This window comes from Ochotona curzoniae, unplaced genomic scaffold (genome assembly GCF_017591425.1).
Source record: "Ochotona curzoniae isolate NIBS_2020 unplaced genomic scaffold, NIBS_Ocur_1.0 scaffold_4506, whole genome shotgun sequence".
In the NCBI taxonomy this organism is placed as follows: domain Eukaryota; kingdom Metazoa; phylum Chordata; class Mammalia; order Lagomorpha; family Ochotonidae; genus Ochotona; species Ochotona curzoniae.
This window is the reverse complement of record NW_024467119.1, coordinates 80,825,481-80,848,516: the sequence shown is the minus strand read 5'-3', so window position 1 is coordinate 80,848,516 and position 23,036 is coordinate 80,825,481. Positions and strand designations below refer to the sequence as shown.

Sequence of the window (23,036 nt, the reverse complement as noted above, 5' to 3'; positions counted from 1 at the left end):
CAATCAACATACAAACATAAATAAATAACATTTGAAAATACAATGCACTTATAAGATGTGAAAGATCTCTGCAATGAAAGTTACAGAACATTAAAAAGAAAAACAGAAGACATGCAAATCTTCCATTTTTGTGGATTGGAAGAATGAATGTCATCAAAATGTTTATACTACCCAAAGCAATTTACAGATTCAATGCAATCCCAGTCAAAATACCAACAACATTCTTCTTAGATCTAGAAAAAAAATCTTAACCAAAACAAAGCTGAAGGCATCACAAGGCCAGATTTCAAGACACATTACAGAGTGGTTTATAATCAGAACAGCCTGGTACTGGCAGAAAAAGAGGGATTTAGATCACTGCAACAGAATAAAAACTCCAAAACTAAATCCAAGCATCTACAACCAACTGATGTCTGACAAATAAGTTGAAATCAAATCCTGGAGAAAGGACAGATTTGTGATCAAATGTGCTGGGAAAATTGTACCTACACATGCAGAAATATGAAACAAGACCCATACCTTTCATCATATACAAAAGTCAATTCACAATGGATCAAGGATCCAAAATCTATAAAATGATATATCCAATGAGTAGAGGAAAACCTGGGGGAAGCTCGGAAAGACATTAGTATAGGCAAAGGCTTCTTAGATAAATCCCAGAGCACAGACAATCTCAGCAAAAATAGATAAGTGGGATTAGGACAAGCTAAGAAACTTCTGCACCAAAAACATGGAACCAAGTGAAGTGCTAAGAGAAGGGGACAAAAATATTTACAAACTATGCAACCAATTAAGGCTTAATATCTGGAGTCTATAAAAATGTCAAGAAACTCAACAGCAAGGAAGCAAACAACCCAGTAAAAAGTGGGTGAGGGACATGAACAAGCATTTTGCAAAGGATGAAATTCAAATGGCCAACAGACATGAACAACTGCTCCGGATTACTAGCCATCAGGGACATGCAAATGAAAACAACCCTGAGGGTTCACCTCATCCCCAGTTAGAAAGGCTAGGATGCAAAAGAAAAGCTAATGATAATACTTAATGCTGACCGTGATGTGGGGGAAAAGGTCCACTAATCTGTTGGTGAGTATGTAAACTAGAACAGTTGTTATGGAAGACAAAGTGGAGATTGTGCCGAGATCTCCCTCTCCCACTCCTACCTCCCTCTTTTTCTTAGTTTTCTTTTCATTTTTATAGTGACATAATCTGAATTTTCTTTATAGTCACGAACCTAACCCTCCCCTGAATAAAGAATTCACCAAGTAACAAGTCGAAAATCCACACATCTCCAAAAAGGCAAACAGATATTTTCCTTGATTTGGGGTAACATATGAAGTATGGAGAAAGTTATGTGTATGAGGGAAATTTATTTCTTTAAATGGCTACTGTATGCAATGTAGTAAATTAAGATTATACACACACACCCCGCCCCCCAGCCTGCAACCCAGGTGGGGGATGATTGACATCTGTGTAGTTTCACTCTTTACCTATAACTTTTAAATGTGTCATCCTCTACTCATCTGCAATGGAAAATTTATACCTACTGTCTGTGCTGGCGTTAGTGATCAGCTTAGGTAGGTTGTTAAGATTTTGGCTTCTTGACAAAGTTTCCTTGTGTAACTGTCTATATTTGTGTGTCCTTTTTCTTCTTTCCCTTTCCGTCATTTTTATTGAGGACCTGTAATGTGAGAAACAGAATGGAGCTTCATTAGTGAAAGTTTGTGAAGATCTCAGTCAACCTAATGTTGCTATATGAAATAACATGGTACCAAAGATAACAAATCGAACATGTCATTTAACGTATGCATTGGTTCTTACTTGCTGTTGTCACAATAGTGGGAACCCACGGGCCTTGTTATTAAATCAACGAGATTTAAAATACCACTTGGTAAGTCTGCAGAGGATAGATCCCATGGTTTTGCTAGAGAGGACACTTAAAATGACGTCATGAAGGTGGTCAGGTGTTAATCCTATTATCTCTTTGTTTACTGTTACTAGTTTGTTACTAGTTTGCTAGTTATTTGAGCATTCAAGACATGTTTTTCATTTTCAGATTTTTACAGGCAAATAATGGAACTTGTTTATTTTAACCTTGGGGATTCATTTAAGGGAGTATAGTTGTCTTAACCACCTCACTTGCGGAAATGTCTGTTGTTCTTCATCCTTGGAGCTTTATACACGATAAGGATCCTATTGTTAGAATGGTGTCTTGTGCGGTCTTTTTGAGAAGCACTGATTTTAAGGTCTGATAAAATCTTTACTACATGTCGATTGCAAGATTCCTACATACCCTTAAAGTATAAATATGAGTGTGTATTTATATCTTAAGTAAACTATGTAATCTTTTTCCCTGTATCTTTACTATTGTGATACATATGTTTACATATGTAATACATATAGAGCTAACATGTGTATTTTTAAATGTTTGAATTATATCGTATAAGCAGTAGAAAGTGAGCCATCTTGTAATCTCAGTCCATAATGAAGCAGGTTTATCTCTTCATATTTCCCAAGGTGCATATTTCTGTGTTTTCTATACATTTAGTTTATGTGTTAATGCTTATCGTTTATAGTCTCTGTAATTTAATATTCTCAGCTGAATTTCATGAATTTTTTCCTTTATTTTTTAGTAGAGATATTCTGTCCCTTTTTAACGTTCATGTGGGGTGAGGGAAACTTGGTGTGTTAACCTGACTGGCACAGGAAGCGCACACAGCTGGTTAAGCGTTATTTCTGGGTATGTCTGTGAGAGCAGCCTTTCCACTGGTCGCATGAAGAAAACAGGTGGTCCTGTCCAATGTGGGTGGTCATCAACTCATTCAGTGAAAGCCTGCACAGAACACAGAGGGGTGGAAGCTGTGTTCCTTTCCTCTTTGCTGATAGCCTACCTGTTCCATCCATCTTGGCCTGCCGCAGTGTGCCAGATTGCCTGTTTGAAAGCTCCCCCATCCAATTTTTGGCCCTCATGCCTTCCCTGCACCAGCAGCCTTCTGACTCCTCTGACATGCAGGTGGCAAGTGTGAAGGACCTTCTCATCTCCTGAATCCTGCCCAACTCCTTACAAAGAAATCTGAATTTATATCTATAGCTAGATTTCTCCTTATTGGCTTGTTTCCGTGGGGAGTACTGGCTAATAGATGTAGCACTAACTTTTTTAGACACAATAATCTGATACTTTAGACTCAACCTTTATAATTTCTTTTTCATGTAAAATATAGCATGCATAAAATTCATAGATAAAATGTGCATATATGCTTATTTTGATGCTATACACATTCTGTTTGTTGATCAACACTACTGAATTAAACATTAAACATTAATTATTTCTTCATTATAGAAAGTTTTTAAATTTATCGAAAGGCTGAGTAATAGAGAAGATATGGAGAGATCTTAACATCTGCAGGTTAATTCTTCAGATGGTCCGAACATCCAGGGCTGTACCAGGCTGAAGCCAGGAGCCAGAAACATTATATGAGTTTCCCACCAAGGTGACAGTGACCCAAGGCATCTTCATCTGCTTTCCAAGGTACATTAGCAGGGAGCCAAACTGGAATTAGCAAAGTCAGAACTCGAATCCATGTTGCAGTATGGGATGTTGGCGTCACAGATGTTAGCATTGAGCCACTACAGTGACTCCTGTTCTTGTCTTGGTGATCATAAGGAATAGCAGTACCTGTGGTGTTGCAAAAAACATCCTATCTGTTTATTTCTTTGAACTTATGCGAGTATAGGGTAGACTTCTAAGTTATTGAATAGGAATGATTTAAAGTTTAGTAAATATTGGTGAAGTTCCTTTTGAGATGTATCAATAAGTACCAAGTCCTCGATTAACCCTGGGTGTTACCACTCAAACATATAAAGAAACATTAGAGATTTAAAAAGGTGGGGGGAGTGGCAGTGTTGTGGCATGGTAGGTTACGGTGCCTCCTGTTGATTCCATCAACCTGTGTGAGCACTGGTTCAAGTCCCAGCTGCTCCACTTCCCATCCAGCTTCCTACTGAGTGTCTGGGAAGGCAGCGGATGCTGGCCTAGGTACTTGGGCTGCTGCAACCCATGTGGGAACTCAGAGTTTCAGGCTCAGCGTCAGCTAGAACCACCATTTGGGTAGTAAAGCAGCAGATGGAAGTTCTGTTTCTCTCTCTGTCTTTCAAATAAATAGATTCATCCTTATAAAGAGAGATACAGATAAAAAACAAAAGATAATGGTTCTGTGCTTGCATTTGCATTATTGCTAGGGAGCTTGAGTAAAGTTTATTACCATATTAGTCTTTACCATCTAAGCAATTTCTGCTTGTCCTCTACTATCCTAACTTTAAGTTTATTTGTGATTTTTCATCTTGCCTTCAGAGCTTTTATGGGGACTATATTGCCCAAATATTTTCTAAATGTTTTCTTTGGATTTTATTTTAAATCTTTGAGTGCATGAATGGTGGAATAAGTTATAAGATAAAAACTGAAATTTCAAGTACAGTGTGCTAAGTTTATACTAGCCGTATGTCCCTAGATCCCATGGGATCATGGGAGAAGCTGTCTGTAGAGCTGAGTGGAGGGTGTGAGAAGTCACCTGCACAGAGTGAAAGATTTGACATTGATAACTGAGTGGTTTATGTGGTTGATAGAAAAAATAGCATGATCTTACTCTTTTTAAATGATTTTTTAAAAATTTTATGATACAGTTCCATAGGCTCAGGGATTTTCTCTTCTACCATGTCTCACTCTGTTCCCCTCATTTCTACCCTTATATTGTAACAACAGTTTAGTTCCTCAACAACTGTCACAAGTCCATCATTTTGCTGTTTGAGTGTACCATAACATTGTAGGTATAGGCAATGGTAGAAAGCCCAGCATTCTAGTGTCAGCACGTATTTAACAGTTTCATTGGGATTCCATGTTCTATTAAGAAGTAGAGATTCATGATATGCTTGTCTCCATTATAGGAATCCTTTGGATAAATATATGTATATACATGCTTACCTGTTGAGATTGTATTTTGCTTGAAGGTTGCCTTATATGAGACAGAACATACTATATTTGTCCTTTTGAGATTGGCTTGTTTCACTGAGCGTAATGGTCTCTAGTTGGGACCATTTTGTTGCAAATGGTAGAATTTCATTCTTTTTGGTGGCTATGTAGCATTCCATGGTGTAGATGTATTACGGTTTCTTTAACTACTCCTCTTTGGAGAGATGTCTGGATTGTTTCCCTCTGTTTGCCATTGTGGACTGTGCTGTTGTAAATATAGGATTATGGATCACTTTCTCATATGCAGATTTCATTTGCTTTAAATATGTTCCCAGAAGTGGGATAGCTGGTTCATATCGTAGGTCAATTTTCTGTCCTTCTTGTACTCTCCACTACTAATTTCCATAGTGATTATACTAGCCTGCACTCCCACCAACAGTGAAGAAGGGTACCTCTGTCCAATATCCACACAAGCAGGTGTTTTTTTGTAGCGTTCTGAATGTAGACCAACCTCACTGGAGTTAGGTATATACCTCAATGTGGTTTTCATTTTTATCTCCTTGATAGACAAGGAGCCTGAGCATTTTTCATATGTCTGTTAACCATTTGAATTTGTTGTTGTGAAAAAATGCCTAATCATACCCTTCACCCATTTTGTCATAGGGTTGTTTGTTTTGCTGTCAGTTGTGTAGTGTGTAAAGATTTTCTCCTATTCTGTTGGTTGCTTCTTCACTTTGTTAATAGTTTCCTATGCTGTAAGAAACTTTTCAGTTTGCTGTATTCCGATTTTTCTATTTTGGGTTTGACTACCTGTGCTTTTGGTAAATCTTTCAAGAAATCTTTCATCAGTTTGATATCTAAGAGTGTGCTTCCTCTGTTTTTCTCTAATAGTTTGATGTTTTTCTCTAATATTTTGATGTTTTCAGGGTGCAGATTTAGGTCCTAGATACATTTTGAGTTGATTTTTATATGAAGTGAAAGACATCAGACTCTGTAGGCTGCTATTCAGTTGTCCCACCAGCATTTTTCCCTGGGTCTTTTTTCAGTTTTCTGGTTAAAGATGAGTTGGCTGTACATGTGTGAGCTCCCTTTGGGGCTTCTGTTCTGTTCTGCTGATGATGTGATTCTAACATGAAATGTATAAAAAGGGTGAGCTCACAGAAGACCTATAAGTATAGTGGTGACTGCCAGGACTGTCAGATGACATGGAGAGAAGGACAATGATTAAAGGTTGATTGGCAGATACTAAATTAGCTGGAGAGAACTGGGAAGTTCAGGGATTCTATTGCATAATAAGGTGCAATATATGTTAAAGTATAGCATATTTGTGAATAGATTTAGTTTACTATAGAGAAATGCTGAATGTTTCAGGAGATCAATATATTTACCCTGAATAGACATTGTGCAGTATGAATATGTATCAAAATATCAGTGGCATCCCAAAAAGTACAACTTGTGTGAGTGTGTTAAAATACTGTAATATAGGAATTTTTGGAAATTTGAAAGGGGCCAACACCATGACTCTACAAGCTAATCCTTCACCTTTAAGAATTGGCATCACATATGGAGATGCCAGTTCATGTCATAGCTGCCCAACCTCTGATTCAACTCCATGCTTATGGCCTGGGAAGGCAGCAGAGGATGGCCCAAAGCCTTGGGACCCTGCACCCCTTTGGGAGACCCAGAGGAGACTCCTGATTTCATATCACTTCAGCCATCATGGCCATTTGGGGAGTGAACCAGCAAATGGATTATTTTTCTCTCTTTGTCTCTGTAAATCTGCCTTTCAAATAAAAGTAAGCATATCTTTAAAAAAATTGTATGAAAGGTTTTGGGACATTTGTTAGACTGTTAGGACTAACTGAATTCATTCATTCATTAAAATACAGTGTAGTAATAGTTGCTGGCTATTTTGTTGGTTCTAAAGAATAGTGTTTGGACTGTATTCATGAATTTTATCTAAAAGCATGGGTCTCCTCTGAGTGTGAAGTTTGGGCATGCTAATGAATAACATGAATCAAAATGAATTCAAATGATCAAATGAATAAAAACCTTGTGAGACATGGAACCATAACATGATAGCAATTCACTCTATATGTGTGCATTTATGTTATACATACCTTGCCATGATTGGCACATGATTTGGCTCCTGAGCGCATGCAGGTGTTTCATCCCCAGAGTCATAAGAAGATGACACCTAGAGGATGGGAACTTAACCCAATTCTGGTGGTGAGGAATTAGATCTCACACTAGGAAGTTGCCACATTAGCCAAGCCCAAGGTTACTGAGAGTCTGTGGGAGCCTTTCCTGTGCTAGTTCCATCCTTGCTAGTTGACTGCATTCTTGGAAACACTTGACCATGAACTTGCACCTCCCAAACTGTGAACCAAAGCAGCCTTTGATCTTTATAAGGATACCTTCTTGGGTGTATGTTAAAGAATACTAATATGTACATATATGCCAGATCATCACATTATATGTTTGAAATGTAGAAAGTTTAATTTGTCAAATATACTTGAATTAAAACGGGGGGAAGAAAGAAAAGAATCTAATACTGTGTCTGGAGAGGACCATGCAAGGTATTTGACTTCAGTTGTTGATGCTGTATTATGCCAAAGAAAAATAAGGTATTTCATTAAAGTTTTTACAGCAATATGAATAAGTTGCAAAAGGGCAGGTTTCTTGTTAAAGAAACTGAGTGGGTATTATTTTGTCTATGGAAAACTTAACATTTTTGATGTTTGCCAGCTTGTCATAAACTAGCAAAAAAGGCAAAATTTATTTTTTGGGAAAATATCTATTTATTTTTATCTGAGAGGCAGATTTTACAGAGAAGTAGAGACAGAGAGGTCTTTGATTCACTGGTTCACTCCTCAGATGGTCATAATGACCAGAGTTGAGCTAATCCAAAGCTGAGAGCCAGGAGCTTCTTCCAGGTCTCCCTTGTGGGTGTAGGGGTCCCAGTTTTGGAGCCATCCTCCTCTGCTTTCCCAGGCCATAAGCAGAGAGCTGGCTCAGAAGTGAAACAGCCAGGACACCAACTGGCACCCATATGGAATGCTGGCACCACAGGGTGGAAAATTAGATTGCTACACTACCATGCCAGCCTTGCAGTGTTGCTTCCTTAACGTGGTACTTTTGGCCAGTTAAGCCATGGTTGATTTCGATGAGTTCAACTGTGTTCATTTGTGTGAAAATTCATTGAATAAACTTACATATTTTTTCTTATTCAATAAAGTCATAAAGTTCATTTTATACGTTGGTCAGTGAGCTCTATTTTCATGTTAAGAATACTAACTTTTTGTCATTACTGTTGGCTCTCCTCTTGACTTATAAACACCATCTGTGTTCGCACACACTATGAACTTAAGAATAAGTTGCCACATTTTTATTTTTATTTATAATATTTTTGAAGATTTCTTGTATTCAGCCATCGTATTATGGTTTATCACCAATGAGGATAGAGTGGAGACAATGAAAAAGAGAGGATCCTCAGTGAAATGGAGAATATCTTGGAAGGTACAACTTTCATTTTAATCTGGTGATTTAGGATTATAGTAGGGGAGATTGTAATTACACTAGAATCTCAAATTGACCCCACATTAGGATACCCTGTACTATGGTATATACTTTATTATCCTGGGAGTAAGGTCTTTTGAAAACAATCATACAACTCTTTTTCTTCCGGGGAGCTGGTATATTTCAAGTGAGTAATGTTTAGGGGCCAGGAAAATTGTGTTTACCTTACAGCCTGTGCACCATCATTTAAAAATGTGATCAGGTTCCCTGCTTGTAAAATAGATGTATCTGGAAGAGAAACAGGCTGTGTGTGTGTGTGTTTAAAACTATGGATGTGTGTATGAAGAAATCTGTTATTAAACATTGGTTCAAATGGTAATGGTGCCTTACAAGAACCAAATTTGTAAGGTCAGTCAGCAGGCCAAAGTCAGGGAAGCAGAAGGTAAAAGTCTAGTCTGAGCCTCAAGACGTGAGAACCAGGAGAAGCAATGATAGTGCCAATCTCACAGACTCAATGCCTAGTAAGCCTCATTGTTTCCATTTTACCATGAAGTCGTGAGCAAAGTATTTAAAAATTGGTATTCCAGTTAGAAGACAGCCAGGGAAAAGGAATCCTGTCTTACTTGGGAGTGGATCTGCTTTTATATTTTCCTCAGTATCTCAACTGATTGGATAAGACCCAACCACAGCAGGAAGGGCAATATGGTTTGTTCAGTTGTCCAAAAAAATCTCATAGACACAGAGAACTATTTCATCAGATGTCTGGGCATCTAAGGACGTGGTGAAGTGGGTATGTAACATCACAGTAGTCCTCACAAAGGAGGCTTTACAATAGCTCATTATTATTTATGGCATGCTGTTCATTGCTGTTGATTTTTCTCCTCCCACCCACTGCAGGAATTATCTACTCAGCATCAATGCTCAGTCATTTGGAATCTGCCACACTGTTGTTGATAGTCAGTGCTCAGGATGGCGGTGGGCTCACAGCTGACACAAATGCTCACGTCACTCTCCACCTTCTCCAGACCATGCTGGCACCTGCTGAGTTTGAAAGGCCCAAGTATACGTTCTCAGTTTATGAAGATGTGCCCATCAACAGTCTTGTTGGAACAGTGAAAGCAAGAGAGCACTTGAGTAAGTACTCATTCCTTACACTGAATCAGAGCCCATTATTGGAATATTTCACATGATCCCTGAGGTTATGGAATCTTTTTTTAATTTTAATTTTTTTGATAATGCAGTTTGATAGTTATTGGGATTTCCCATCCCCCTCCCAAAGCTCCCTCCCCTTCCCACTGATTTTCCCTCCAGTTTTATAGTGGGTGTCCTTCATGAACAGTCATAAGTCCATGATGCTGTTAGGTTATAGATTTTTTTTTAATTTTTATTTTGAATTTTGAATTTTATGATGCAATTCTGTAGAGTCTGCGCCCCAACATTGCTGGTACAGACAATGTCAGACAGTCCAACATCCCATTGTCTAAATATGTCCAATAATTTCACTGGGAGTTCATCTATGATCTAGAAGGAGGTATGCATATTGCAAGGTATCTTCACATCTGGGTATGGTAGTCTCTACTATGCCATCACTATACATTCCCTTAAATGAGAAGCCACAAAATAAGGTCAAGAACAGGTATGAAATTAAAACAACACTACCAACAACAACAAAAAAATTACAGTACCATGGAGTCAAAAAAGTGCCACTGAATAATCAACACATGGGTGACAAAAAGAAAACACAAAAGTCTAATTCGCATGATGATTTGCTTATGTTACAGAGAATATACGGTATTTGTGTTTTTAGAATTGGCTTATTCTACTGAACATAATGGTCTCTAGTTGGGACCATCAGGTAGCAAATGGTATAATTTCATTCTTTTTAATGGCTGATTAACATTCCGTGGAGTAAATGTACTCAGTTACTTTATCCACTCCTCTTTGGACAGGCATCTCAATTGTTTCCATGTCTGCCACTATAGATTGTGCTGCTGTAAATATAGGATCATAGATCTCCTTTTTATATGCAGTTTTTATTTGTGACTATTTCTAAGAGTGGGATATCTGAGTCCTATAGCAGGTTTATTTGCAATTCTTTAAGCATTCTCCATACTAATTTCCATAGAGGTTGTACTAGTCTGCACTGCCACCAGCAGTGAAGGAGCGTATCTTTCTCCCCACATCCACATCAATAGGTTTTGTTTGTAGAGTTCTGAAAGTAGGCCAGCCTCACTGGAGTTAGGTGGAACCTCAATGTGGCAATGTGGTTTACATTTTTATCTCCTTGACAGCTAGGGAGCCTGAGCATCTTTTCATATGTCTATTAGTCATTTCAATCTGCTTTGAAAAATGTCTATTCAATTTCTTTTCCCATTTTTTTTCGCAGTTTTTTTTTTAACTGTCTTTGAGTTTCTGCAGCTTTATAATTCCTGGATATTAGTTCCCTACCACTTGTGTAGTGTGCTAAAATTTTCCCGCTTTCTGTTGGTTGCTTCTTCACTTTGTTAATAATTTCCTTTGCTGTACAGAAGCTTTTGGTTTGATGTAGTCCAATTTGATTTAGATTCTTGAACCATTTAGAGCTGATTTTTATATAAAGTGACAGGTGTGGGTCTTGCTTCTTAATTCTACAAGCTGCTATCCAGTTGTCCCAACAGCATTTGTTGAAGAGACCAGCCTGTTTTCCTGGATTGTTTTCAGTTTTCTTTTGGAAGATTAGTTGGCTGTACGTATGTGGGACCTCTTCTGGTGTTTCTATTCTGTTTCATTGATCTTCTCTGTTTCTGTACCAGTACTAGACTATTTTGATGACCACTGCTCTATAATATGTCTGGAGGTCTGGGATTGTGATTCCCCCAGCTTCTTTTTTGTTCTTCAGGACAGCTTTGGCTATCTGTGGTCTTGTTTTTCCAGATGAACTTTTGTATCTTCTTTTCTATTTCTGAGAGGAATGTTGTTTGGATTTTGATTGGGATTGAATCTGTATATTACTTTTGGTAATATGGACATTTTGATGGTGTTGATCGTGCCAATGCAGGAACATGGTAGGTTTCTTTATTTTTCAATGTCTTCTATTTCCTTTTTAAATGTTTTATAGGTTTCATCATTGAGGTCTTCCACATATTTGGATAGCTTAACTCCTAGATATTTAACATTCCTCTCCTCTATTTTAAAGGGGACTCTATTGTGTTCAGTAATGCCATAGATTTATGTTCATTAATTTTGTATCCTGCTACTTTGCCTAAGTTTCTTTTGAGTTCTAGTCTCTTCACTGAGTCCTTTGGTTCTCCTATGTGGAGGATCATGTCGTCTGCAAACAGAGATAATTTCATTTTCTCATGTCCTTTAATTGCCTTTTCTTGTCTAAAAGTTCTGGCAAGGACTTCCAATACTATATTGAAGAGTAATGGAGACAGTGGACATCCCTGTCTAGCTCCAGATTTTAGTGGAAAGGCTTTCAAATCTTTGCCCATTTAGTGTGATGCTTGCATTGGGTTTTTCATAAATTGCTTTGATTGTATAGTAGAATGTTCCTTCTATCTTGCTTAGGGTTTTCAGCATAAAGTGGTGTTGGATTTTATCAAATGCCTTCTCTGCATCTATTTACATGATCATATGGTTTTATTTTTCACTATGTTGATGTGGTATATCACATTTGTTGATTTGCGAATGCTGAACCATCCCCTGCATGCCTAGGATGAATCCCACCTTGTCCAGGTGAATAATCTGCCTGATGTGGCTGTTGGCTCCTGTTGACTCTTATTTTGTTGAGGGTCTTTGTGTCTATATTCATCAAGGATATTGATCTGTAGTTTTCTTTTTCTGTTATGTCTTTATTGGCTTTGGTATTAAGGTGATAATGGCTTCATAGAAAGAGTTTGGAAGGATTGCCTCTTTTTCTATTGTTTGGAAAAGCTTGTGGGTATTGGGGTAAGTTTGTCCTGAAATGTTTTGTATAGCTCATCAGTGAAGCCATTGAGGACATTTCTTGGTTGGGAAGGCTTTAATTACTGATTCAATCTCAGTCCATGCTATAGATCTATTTAGGCTGTTAATTGCTTTTTGAGTCAATTTTCATGGATTGTATGTGTCCAAAAATCTAACCATCTCTTCTAGGTCTTCTGATTTGTTTGCATATAGTTGCTTGTAATAGTTCCTGATGATTCTCTGTATTTCTGACGTAACTGTTGGATCTCTTTTCTCATCTCTGATGCTATTGATGTGTATTTTCTCCCTCCTTTTTTGAATTAGTTGGGCTAGTGGGGAGTCTATTTTGTTGATTTTCTCAAAGAACCAGCTCTTTGACTCATTCATCTTATGTATAGTTCTTTTGGTCTCTGTTTGGTTTATTTCCTCCCTTATTTTTATGATTTCTTCTTTCCTACTAATCTTGGGTTTGCTTTGCTATTGTTTTTCAACTGTAAGGTTAGCTCATTTATTTGGTGTTTTTCCTAATTTCTTAACATAAGCATTGATTGAGATGATCTTAACTCTTAACACTGCCATGATTGTGTCCCATAACTTTTGATGTGTTGTGTTGATGCCTTTATTTGTTTCAAGCAAATTTTTAATTGCCCCCTTGATTTCCTCTCTATCCCATTGCTCACTTAGTAGCATATTTTCATTCTCCATGAATTTACATGTCTTCCTGGGAGTTTTGACTTCTTGGTCTCTAGCTTCATTCCATGTTGGTCTGAGAAGATGCATGATATAATTTTGCTGTTTAAAATTTTGCTGAGGTTTGTTTTGTGGTCTATAACATGGTCAGTTCTGGAGAAGGTCCTGTGTAGTAATGAAAAAAGTATTCTCTGTAGAATTAAAGGTTTGGTATATATCAATTAAGTCCATTTGTCTAGTGTCTAGGTGAGTTCTCTTATTTCTTTGCTGAGTTTCAATCTTGTCAGTCTTTCCATTGATGCTAATAGGGTATTAAGATCCCCCATGTGGGCCCAGAGGCATGGCCTAGCAGCTAAAGTCCTCGCCTTGAACGTGCTGGGATCCCATATGGGCACCGGTTCTAATCCCGGCAGTTCCACTTCCCATCCATCTCCCTGCTTATGGCCGGATAAGGCAGTCGAGGACGGCCCAATGCCTTGGGATCCTGCACCCATGTGGGAGACCCGGAAGAGGTTCCTGGTTCCCAGCTTCAGATTGGCACAGCACCGGCCGTTGCAGTCACTTGGGGAGTGAATTAGTGGATGGAAGATCTTCCTCTCTGTCTCTCCTCCTCTCTGTATATCTGACTTTGCAATAAAAATAAAATAATTTAAAAAAAAGATCCCCCATGATTATCGTATTACTGTTTTCCACTTTAAGTCCATAAATATTTGTTTCACCTAGCTAGATGCCTTGGCCTTTGGTGCATATACCTTTACTGTGGTGATTTCTTCTTGCTGAATGGCTCATTCCAGGTCATCCCTTTTAGTCTGTACTCTCTGTCTCACTACACAAGAGGGCGCCCATTAATGAACTGCCTGACCATCAGAGCTACTGGCTTTCATAGCTGGGGACCACACAGACCCTACAGGATGCAAAGCTGGTGCTGCCCTTCCCGTGGGATCAGCTCTGTGTGATCAATGAGAAACAAACCCACTCTTAGCTGTCTCTTCAACCCTGCACTCACTGCCCCACCACACAAGACAGCATGCAAGCTCCGAGCTATGAGTCCTGTCCTACCACTGGTATGCCCCCTGAAGTCCACAGCCCTTTTTCCGCTCATTTTTTTGCTGAATAGTTATTCAGCTGGATTGGTAAGTCTCAGATTCTACTTGCCTCTCGAGCTCTCCATGCAAACCCAGGCTCCCAACCTGACTGCCATAAGAGCCTAGCTGCAGCTGCCTCTGGATCCCTGGCTCTTGCTGGTGTCTGGCTCCACCGTTTGGTGGATTTTCTGTTCACTGCAATGCTGCCCCACCATTGCTGCTGCTGCCCGATATCCAGGGGTTCTCCAGGTAGATGCTGAAGTCTTTTTTGTTCTTTGTCCATTAGACATTTTCTTTGTCAATCAAAAGATCTAAAAGCATGTGTCACCATTTCAGTAGAACTTATTTTGGAGAAATAAGGTATTGCACAGTATGCTTATGGATGTAATATATATTAGTTCTCAGTGTTTCTATTAGGTAATATTCCATGGATGTAATATATATTAATTCATTCTGAGTGTTTCTAGTAGGTATTATTTTATGAATGTGATACATACTCATTCTCGGTGTTTCTGGTAGACACTATTCTAGTATTCTTTCAGATTCAGCGATAGCTCTCTCTGCCTCTCTTTCTTGGCAGATTCTTCAGCACCAAACGAGTACAGAATTTCCTCTGGGAACCTGGATGAAGCCTTCTCCATTCACCCGTGGCTGGGCACCATTCACACCCGGAAGCCTTTGGACCATGAAACACAGCCCGTGGTGGTGCTCACGGTGCAAGCGCAGCTGGCTGGCTCATCAGCCTGCAGTAACACAGAAGTCAACATCACTGTCATTGACGTCAATGACAACCACCCCACCTTTCTCACAGCCTCAGATGAGATTAAAATACCGCAGAGCACTGCTCCTGGCACAGCCCTCTACCTTGCACGTGCAGAGGACAAAGACAGTGGGCTAAATGGGTTCATCCGCTACAGCATCGCCAGCCCAAATCCCAGCGTCTTTGCCATCCACAGAGAGCTTGGCGTGGTACACCTCAGTGCGAGCCTGGCCGGTGATGGGCTACGTAACCACACGCTCACTGTCAAGGCCCAGGACCTGGGTGCTCCTCCTCGGGCATCGTTCTTGGTCTTGACAGTGGTTGTAGAGCCTCAAGATCAAAGCCCACCTTTGGCTTTTCAAAACTTGATCTATCAAGTGGAAGTTAGTGAGTCTCTGTCACTGATGACACAACTCCTGCAAATACAGGCCTTGCCATGTGGCCCCCAGGCCACAGCCTCTCAGCCTGCATACTCCCTGGAGCCTGGCTTAAGCTCTGCCGTGTTCGGGATCCACCCTTACACAGGCTGGATTTATCTGCGACGACAGCTTGACTATGAGTCCATACAAACATATAGTTTCAGAGCCTTTGCCTGGATCCCAGAGGATAGATTACCGCAAAATGTGAGCACTTCAGTCATTGTTCATGTCCTGGATGAGAATGACAATCCCCCTACCTTCTTGCATGGTGTGTTGTTTTTGAAAGTTGAAGAAAGCCCTGTTCCCCAAGGGGTACTAGGCAAAATTACAGCAGTTGATGCAGACTCTGGAAGGAATGGCCAGCTCTCCTATTTCCTTTTGTCTGATGGAAAATTCTTCAAGATGAATCCCAATACAGGTAGCATTGTGCAGCTTTCACCTATTCTTTTAAAATCAGGGTTGAGAAAACTGGAATCTATAGGTGTAGTGTTAGTACAAAGATACAATTACAGCTTTCTGACCATGTACTGTATTTTATTGCTATTGGTTTATGGTTTTACAATGTAACAAGAAATAGGAGTAGAATTTCATCTGTAATCATCCATATTTCTCTTGGCTCATGCTTACTTTGCCAGTACAAAACATGAACTGCCTAACGAGGTTTTGAACAGCAAACTGCATAGGTGACTGTGGTCCTATGGAATTATAGTGCAGCCTGAAATATTACTATATCATGCTTTATGTGTTTAGATACACATTTGCAGTTTGTTGCATAGATTTGTGCCCTGGAAGCAGTAGGCTGTTACCATGTTGCCTAGGTATGTGGCAGGATAAAGGGGAGAGGGTTGCAGAACACACTGCGACACCCTACCAGCAACAAATTCCCCCAAAGAAGCTTTTCTAGGAACAGATTCTTGTGCCATGAAGTACTGGGACTGGACTAAATCCGTGCAAGTTGGTTGGTTTGCACCCGTTATTCTTTATCATTTGTGGGCATTTATGAGGTATTAATGTCTGTCATGTGAAGCTGGAAACTAATCCAGTTCTTAAAATTTCAAAATCATTCCAGTAATAGTAACCTATTTCTCAATTTCCATTCCTAGAAGGAAAGGGGGAAGAATGAGAGTGAGATTTTTATGAGGTCTTTAGTTAAAAACTAAATAGGAGAAGCTATTGCATTTTAAAATGTATATCATGAATACTTCACCAAGACTTTGTTCCCCACAACACATGTGTTTATATTACACTTATGCAGCTAGGGCAGCACAGACTCTGAGAACAAATCACAGTACAAGTAGGCGGTGTGAGGAAGCCACCATCTTCGCAATGGGTGATGGCCAGTGTAAGGAGCCAGACTTTGAATTGACTTCTGGTGGACTCTGACCTTAAGGCCTCCACGTGTGTGTGCGGCTGCGCAACAGCCAGGACCTTTCACCCTGAGGCATCTGGCTTCCAAGGAAGGGAGCTGTGTCAGTCCAGGAGCCCTTCTGCAGGACACCAGTTGATCAGGGCACACCTGGCCCTGCTCGCACTGGACCGTGTAAAGTGTTCTTGATCGTCCCTGTGATTATGCACATTATTTTTTAATGTACAGATTAGGGTTACTTCCTCCATCATCTTCCTTCTCCAGTTAATCCAGCCCCCAGAATCAGGCACCATATGTTCATTGCTTATTTTAGCGAACGATTTGAAACAAGTAGGTTCATTTCAGAACTTTTATTTCCTTCACAGCAGTGGGGAGCCATCCTCTGTGAGCTAAAAAAAAGCTCACCAATGTATGAGAAGGGTTCTGAAAGGACTGTGCAATGGGGAGCCATTTCCATTCACAGAGAACAGACAGTATGGCAAGGCAGGGGTGGAGGAAATCCTTCAGAATGTGGTAACCAGCCTGCCCTGGTGTTCTGCTGCCTGAAGCACTCTTCACAGTGGTCAGGACTCCAATGCCCATGGCAGCCAGCCATTCCCACCCACCCAAGCCTCAGGCTGGGCCTGTGGGGTTTCATATGTCCTATCTCCGAACAGCTTCTATGCATCAGTTGGGGTCATTGAAGCATGAAGGATCTTCAAAACATTTTCAGAAAGTGTCCATTATTAAAAAGACACTCTGCATGAACTTCAAAATATTTTCTGACAAAATCAATTTACCTGTAATTTACCTGTTTATTGAGAACTTTTGGAAATACTATTGTAAACATCAATTTGCCATTCAGAATTTAGAGTGTTCAAGGACTTACTGTTAGGAAATTTTTTTACATACTATTTTATTATTTTTGAGATAGCATTTTTAATTTACATTTTAGTCAAAGGGTTAGTGGGATACTAAATAAAAATTCATCAAATGAAAAATATAAAAATCCAGTAGGCAAGTAGGCCAGGGTTACAAAAGGAAATCAAATGAAAAGATATTCAACTTCAATCGTTAAAAGTAAATATTGAAAGCCACAGAATCATTACAACTATAGTAATATATGGTTCCTATCAATCTCTTCTAAAAAATTAGCACAAAGTTTAACGAGGCAGTTTGAAAACTTTAAAAATGCAGTTGTATGTATAATTTTTATTAAAATCAAAGTTAGAGTGGACAATCTATAGTAATCATGTATGTAGCAAGTAGTTAAGCCTCACCAATCCAGTAGCTTACCCAAATATGAATGCTTTGTTCCTCATTTCAACTTTTACTTGAAAAGAATGCAGTGTCACTTTATTTGAACTAGGAGGATAAATTCTTGGTGGTCAGAATCTTGGGCAGACACTTGGTGCTTTCTCACACACAAAATTTGTCATGGCTCGCTGGCTAGCTGACACCCTGGCTCACTTCCTAGCCGGTACTGGCTACTGCTGGAGATGCTGCCGACAGAGAAAGGCGGCTGTGATTGGAGGCCTGATGCTCCACGGCTGACGCTTGGGGCAAGGTGCCACGGGCACTGCATTTCCAGGCAAGGGTCTGTCGGACTTCAGAATGAGTCAGGATGTTGCTGCCTGTGGCTACACATTGATTTCATGAGATTTGAAAAAAAGCCCGAGATATATGAAAAGCAAACTATTGCCAGAGGAACGCTGTGATTCTCCAAAAGCATCTTGCCATTATTCTAGTGTAATTCTTGCCATGTGTAATGTAATTCACAGCTTACAGAATGCTTTTAGATCTGTGGTTATATTTGCCTTGTGACAACAGCCCCAGGAGGTAGATTCACATAGCGCTTTGACTGGGGTATGGGTGACAGAGCGAGTGGGAACTGTGGCTCAAACCTAGAACTTGTAATGTCAAACCTCATGTACTTTCCATTATTCTTTATGGTGGGTTTTAAAAAATGCAGATTATGAAAAAAATGAATGCATTTCAAAATTTTTTTGCATTAAAAAATCTTTGCTGAACACCGACTTTCCATAAACTTTCGGAAGCAGCTTCCTGCTGCAATAAAAAAGACTACAGTCATTTTGAATATTCGTTATTATTACTAAATTCTTGCAGAGATTGTAACATGTTTTATGAATCCGGTTTAAAAAAAAAAATTGGAATGGTTGATGATAGACTCTGACCATTTAAAGTGGCGTTTTCAAGAGCCACTTTCGAACAGAGCCAGGCAGTTCACTCTGCGGCCTGGAAAGTTGTGCTTTTGCCCAAATGTTACTCTTAGTTTCTCCTTCCTGAGATTTGTTTTGGAGACTGTTCTTAGCGCCAGTTTGCTGCCACACCGCGTGCTAATGGCTTCGGCTCTGTTCTGTATTCCTCAGGTGAATTGATGAGCTGGCTGGCACTGGATCGGGAGCTTCAGATGCACCACCAGGTGACTGTCCTGGTGACTGACCATGGCTCCCCTCCGCGGAACGCCACCACCACAGTCCACATCACAGTGTCCGACGTCAATGATAACAGACCGTTTTTCCCGCAGTGTCTCCCTGCAGGAGAACTGCACATCAAGGTTTGTGGAGTTGGAATGGCTTATGCAATGAATGCATAGTATCCCCAGTCACTTGTTTTGAGCACCATCTTGTGGTAAAAGCTGTGAATTTACCAAAATTTGTTTTGGTGTGGCAATGCATACATTTCTAGAAGACCTAGAAATTCAGTTTCTTTTCTTTTCTTTCTTTCTTTTTTTAAAAGACTTTAACAAGGAGAAAGAAATGAATGTATGTTGTGTGTGGGGTAGGATTCTGTGGTTGAAGAGACAGAAGGAGTGTGTCTTTGGTCTGCAAACACAGTGGCTTGGTAATCTTGTCCTTGGAGTGTTGTGGTTGAAACACCCAGAGCATCCGAGGGCAGTTGCCTCCGAGCTGGAGTTCCACTCTGCACTTGATTTCGGTATTCCAGGAGCGTGTCTGCTCATTTGAAAGAGGTTTCCTGAAGGAAATTTCCTGGTTTTCTGAAGCAGGTGGTTTTTAGTCCATCACATTCACTTCTTAATCAATATCCTTAAACATTGATGAATGCTCGTTTTTTTTTCCCCACGGAATTTATTGAAGTGTCACAGATAATTCAGGTTAAAAGGACTTCACCTGTGCAACAATTGTACGGTAGACATTTGAATCGTCTATGGATTTTTCTGTGGGTTTTCGATAGATTTTCAAAGAGCTCTAAAGGTCATTATCTTTAGAAGGTCTTAGTTCATGCTTGAGGTCACAGGTCTGTTGCTTTGTATATCACTAACTCCTTTGCAAACCTTTTTTTTTTTTTAATGACAGGTTCTGGAAGGGCAGCCCATAAACATGTTGGTTACAACTGTGTTTGCGAAGGATCTGGATGAAGGCAACAACGCGGAAGTTACATACTCAGTCTTTTCAGGAGGTACAGACCGTTGTTTAGGTTTAAGAGTCTATCTTTCTGGGAAAATAACTTGTATGACAATCTCCCAGATTAACTTTGAAAATAACAACCAAATTACAAGTAAAATACATTTTTAACATAAAAAAAAATCAAAGGTATTTTGTAAAAAAAAATTATTTCAAAAGCCTAATGAAAAGTATGACTTTCTGGGTGGGGTACTTTTGGCCCATGAGCCATGTAAGGCCCCATTAAATCATTTTGTCTGGCCCTGCCTGGGCCACAGCAGGCAAGACTCCAAATCTATAGCAGGCTAATTTTCAAGTTGAAATTTTTTTCATGACTCAGAAATTGTGTTGTAAACATCCAAATGACCCTTGACAGAATAAGATTGCCCATCCCTGAATGGTAACCATCTATCCTACATGAATAACTTACAGTAAGCTGAAGTACAAATCATCTTTTATTAAAAAGAAAGCAGGAACTACTTAATAAGAAGTGGCATTGAACATGACTACAAATGCCAAAACTCTGTGAAGTCTATGAAAGTTACTCTTAGAGTCAGTCATATCCGGAAAATATCATGTATGTATGCCTCACCAGGTATGCACACATGGGAATTTTATTAAGAGAGATTACACTGTGTCATTTAAAGAAAAAGGTTTATGTATTTATTTGAAAGTCAGATAGAGGGAGAAGGAGACAGAGAGAGATAATCTTAAGTCCACTGGTTCATTCCCAACATGACCCCAGTGACTAGGAGTAGGCCAGGTTGAGACCAAAAGCTTCATCCAAGTCTCCCACATAGGTGTCAGGGGCCCAAGCACTTGGCTATCTTCCACTGCTTTTCCCAGGCCATTTTCAGCGAGCTGGATCAGAAGTGGAGCAGTGTGGATTTAAATTGGCATGCTGATGGGATACCAGTATGGCAGCAGCTTTATGTGCTATGCCACAGCACTGGGTCCACTTTTTGCTTTTCTCTTTTCTCTTCTCCTTCTCCTTCTCTTCTCTTCTCTTCTCTTCTCTTCTCTTCTCTTCTCTTCTCTTCTCTTCTCTTCTCTTCTCTTCTCTTCTTTTTCTTTTCTTTTCCTTTCTCTTCTTTTCTTTTCTTTTCTTTTCTTTTCTTTTCTTCTCTTTTCTTTTCTTTTCTTTTTTTAGTAAATACAGGCCTTAGGCTTGCTCCAGTCATCAAATTTAGTTGGTTTTGTATTTTAAGCTATCGTTAACATTTTTTTGTTTTATTTTTGGAGTTTCTGAGAAGTTATTGAGGATTTATATTCCATTAAATAGTTCAATAAAGATTGGTTCATCATAAATATAGTCAAGGAATTTAATAATAATTAAATGAGAAAATTTCATTCATATACATTAAATTTTAAAATAATCACAGATCACTAGAACTATAGTAGTATATACCCTTCCTAATGATTTGTTACAATAAGATATAAAACAAAGTTTGACAAAACTTTGCTAAAGACAACTGTTTCTTTCTTGTGTTTGATACACACATAGGAAAACAAAAATCAACATTGCCCATATCTGCAGATAAAATCTAATCATCTCTGCAAAAACCCCAAAAGACGCTCCGGGCAAAGTGTTAAAGCCTGCCAGGCTTTCTGGGAGGAGTGCCAATGTACAAAACCCACTCGCACTGCTAAAATTCAGCACCTTAGATTCTCACAAGAAAAGATCCAGCTTTGTGGTGTAGCAGGTTCAGCCACCACCTGCAGTACCAGCACCCTATGTGTGCATTGGGTTCAAGCTGTGGCTGCTCTGTCTACCAGTCAACTGTGTTTTAATGCTCCTGGAGAAAAAGCGGAAGATGGTCCAAATGCTTGGACCCCTGCTACCCATGGGGGAGTTTTAGGATCCTGGTTTCTACCAGTCTAACCCAGACTATTTGGACCATTTAAGGAGTGAACCAGTGGAGAGAAGTGATCTGTCTGTTTCTCTCTCTTTTGAAATAAACAAATTGAAATCATGGAATACAGGACAGACTTACATCAGGGAGGGAAGACCCTCATTTTGAGCCCTTTCATTTGATTTGGCTCTTCTGGGGGATGGGAAATGGACCCTGTTCTCTGTGATATTATCCTGCTGTTCTCAAAGAAAGACACATTATAAAGCTTTCAGAACTACCCATGTCATCATATGTCCTTGGAACAGAGAAAATTCCACTAAATATATACAAAGAAAGAAGGCAGTTTTACATAAATACATATTTATTACCTGATTTGACCAGTACATAATACGTATATGTGCCAACATATCACATTGTATCCAATAAAAATGCACAATTATTACATGCCACTATAAATGAATCTTTAAAAAGGCACAAAACTTTTGGGTGAAAATCAACAAAATATTAAGGAAGAATGTAAAATACTCCCTGTCATGACCCCAAGAACTTCTACCTGGCCCAACTCCCGAATGACATTATTTTTTTAAAGATTCATTTCTTTTTATTGGGAATACACATATACAGAGAGGAGAGACAGAGAGGAAGATCTTCTGTCCAATGGTTCACTCCCCAAGTGAGCGCAACGGCCGATGCTATGCCAATCCGAAGCCAGGATCCAGGAACTTCCTCCAGGTCTCCCATGCAGGTGCAGGAACCCAGGACTTTGGGCCATTCTCAACTGCTTTCCCAGGCCACAAGCAGAGAGCTGGATGGGAAGTGGAGCTGCCAGGATTAGAACTGGCACCCATATGGTAACCCAGAGCATTCAAGGCGCAGACTTTAGCTGCTGCTAGGCCACCACACCAGGCCATCAAATGGCATTACTGAATTAAGTTTTGAACATTTAGTCCTGCTCATTTTGGGCTTCAAATTATGACAGCAGGTCTTAGACAGGAAATCTGCAAAATTAGTCTGCAACTTTTAATTCTAATAGATACAGAGAGGTTC

General features: G+C 39.6%; 1 protein-coding gene across 1 annotated transcript in view; it reads left to right on the top strand.

Annotated features, from left to right (window-relative positions):
• DCHS2 (dachsous cadherin-related 2) overlaps positions 1–23,036 on the top strand; it is a 288,223-nt gene that overhangs the window by 187,637 nt on the left and 77,550 nt on the right. Inside the window, exons 4-7 of the mRNA XM_040967397.1 lie at positions 9,383–9,619; positions 14,768–15,784; positions 19,102–19,289; positions 20,050–20,152. Of these exons, the coding sequence (XP_040823331.1) occupies positions 9,383–9,619; positions 14,768–15,784; positions 19,102–19,289; positions 20,050–20,152 (1,545 nt within the window). The remainder of the gene's footprint in view (positions 1–9,382; positions 9,620–14,767; positions 15,785–19,101; positions 19,290–20,049; positions 20,153–23,036) is intronic.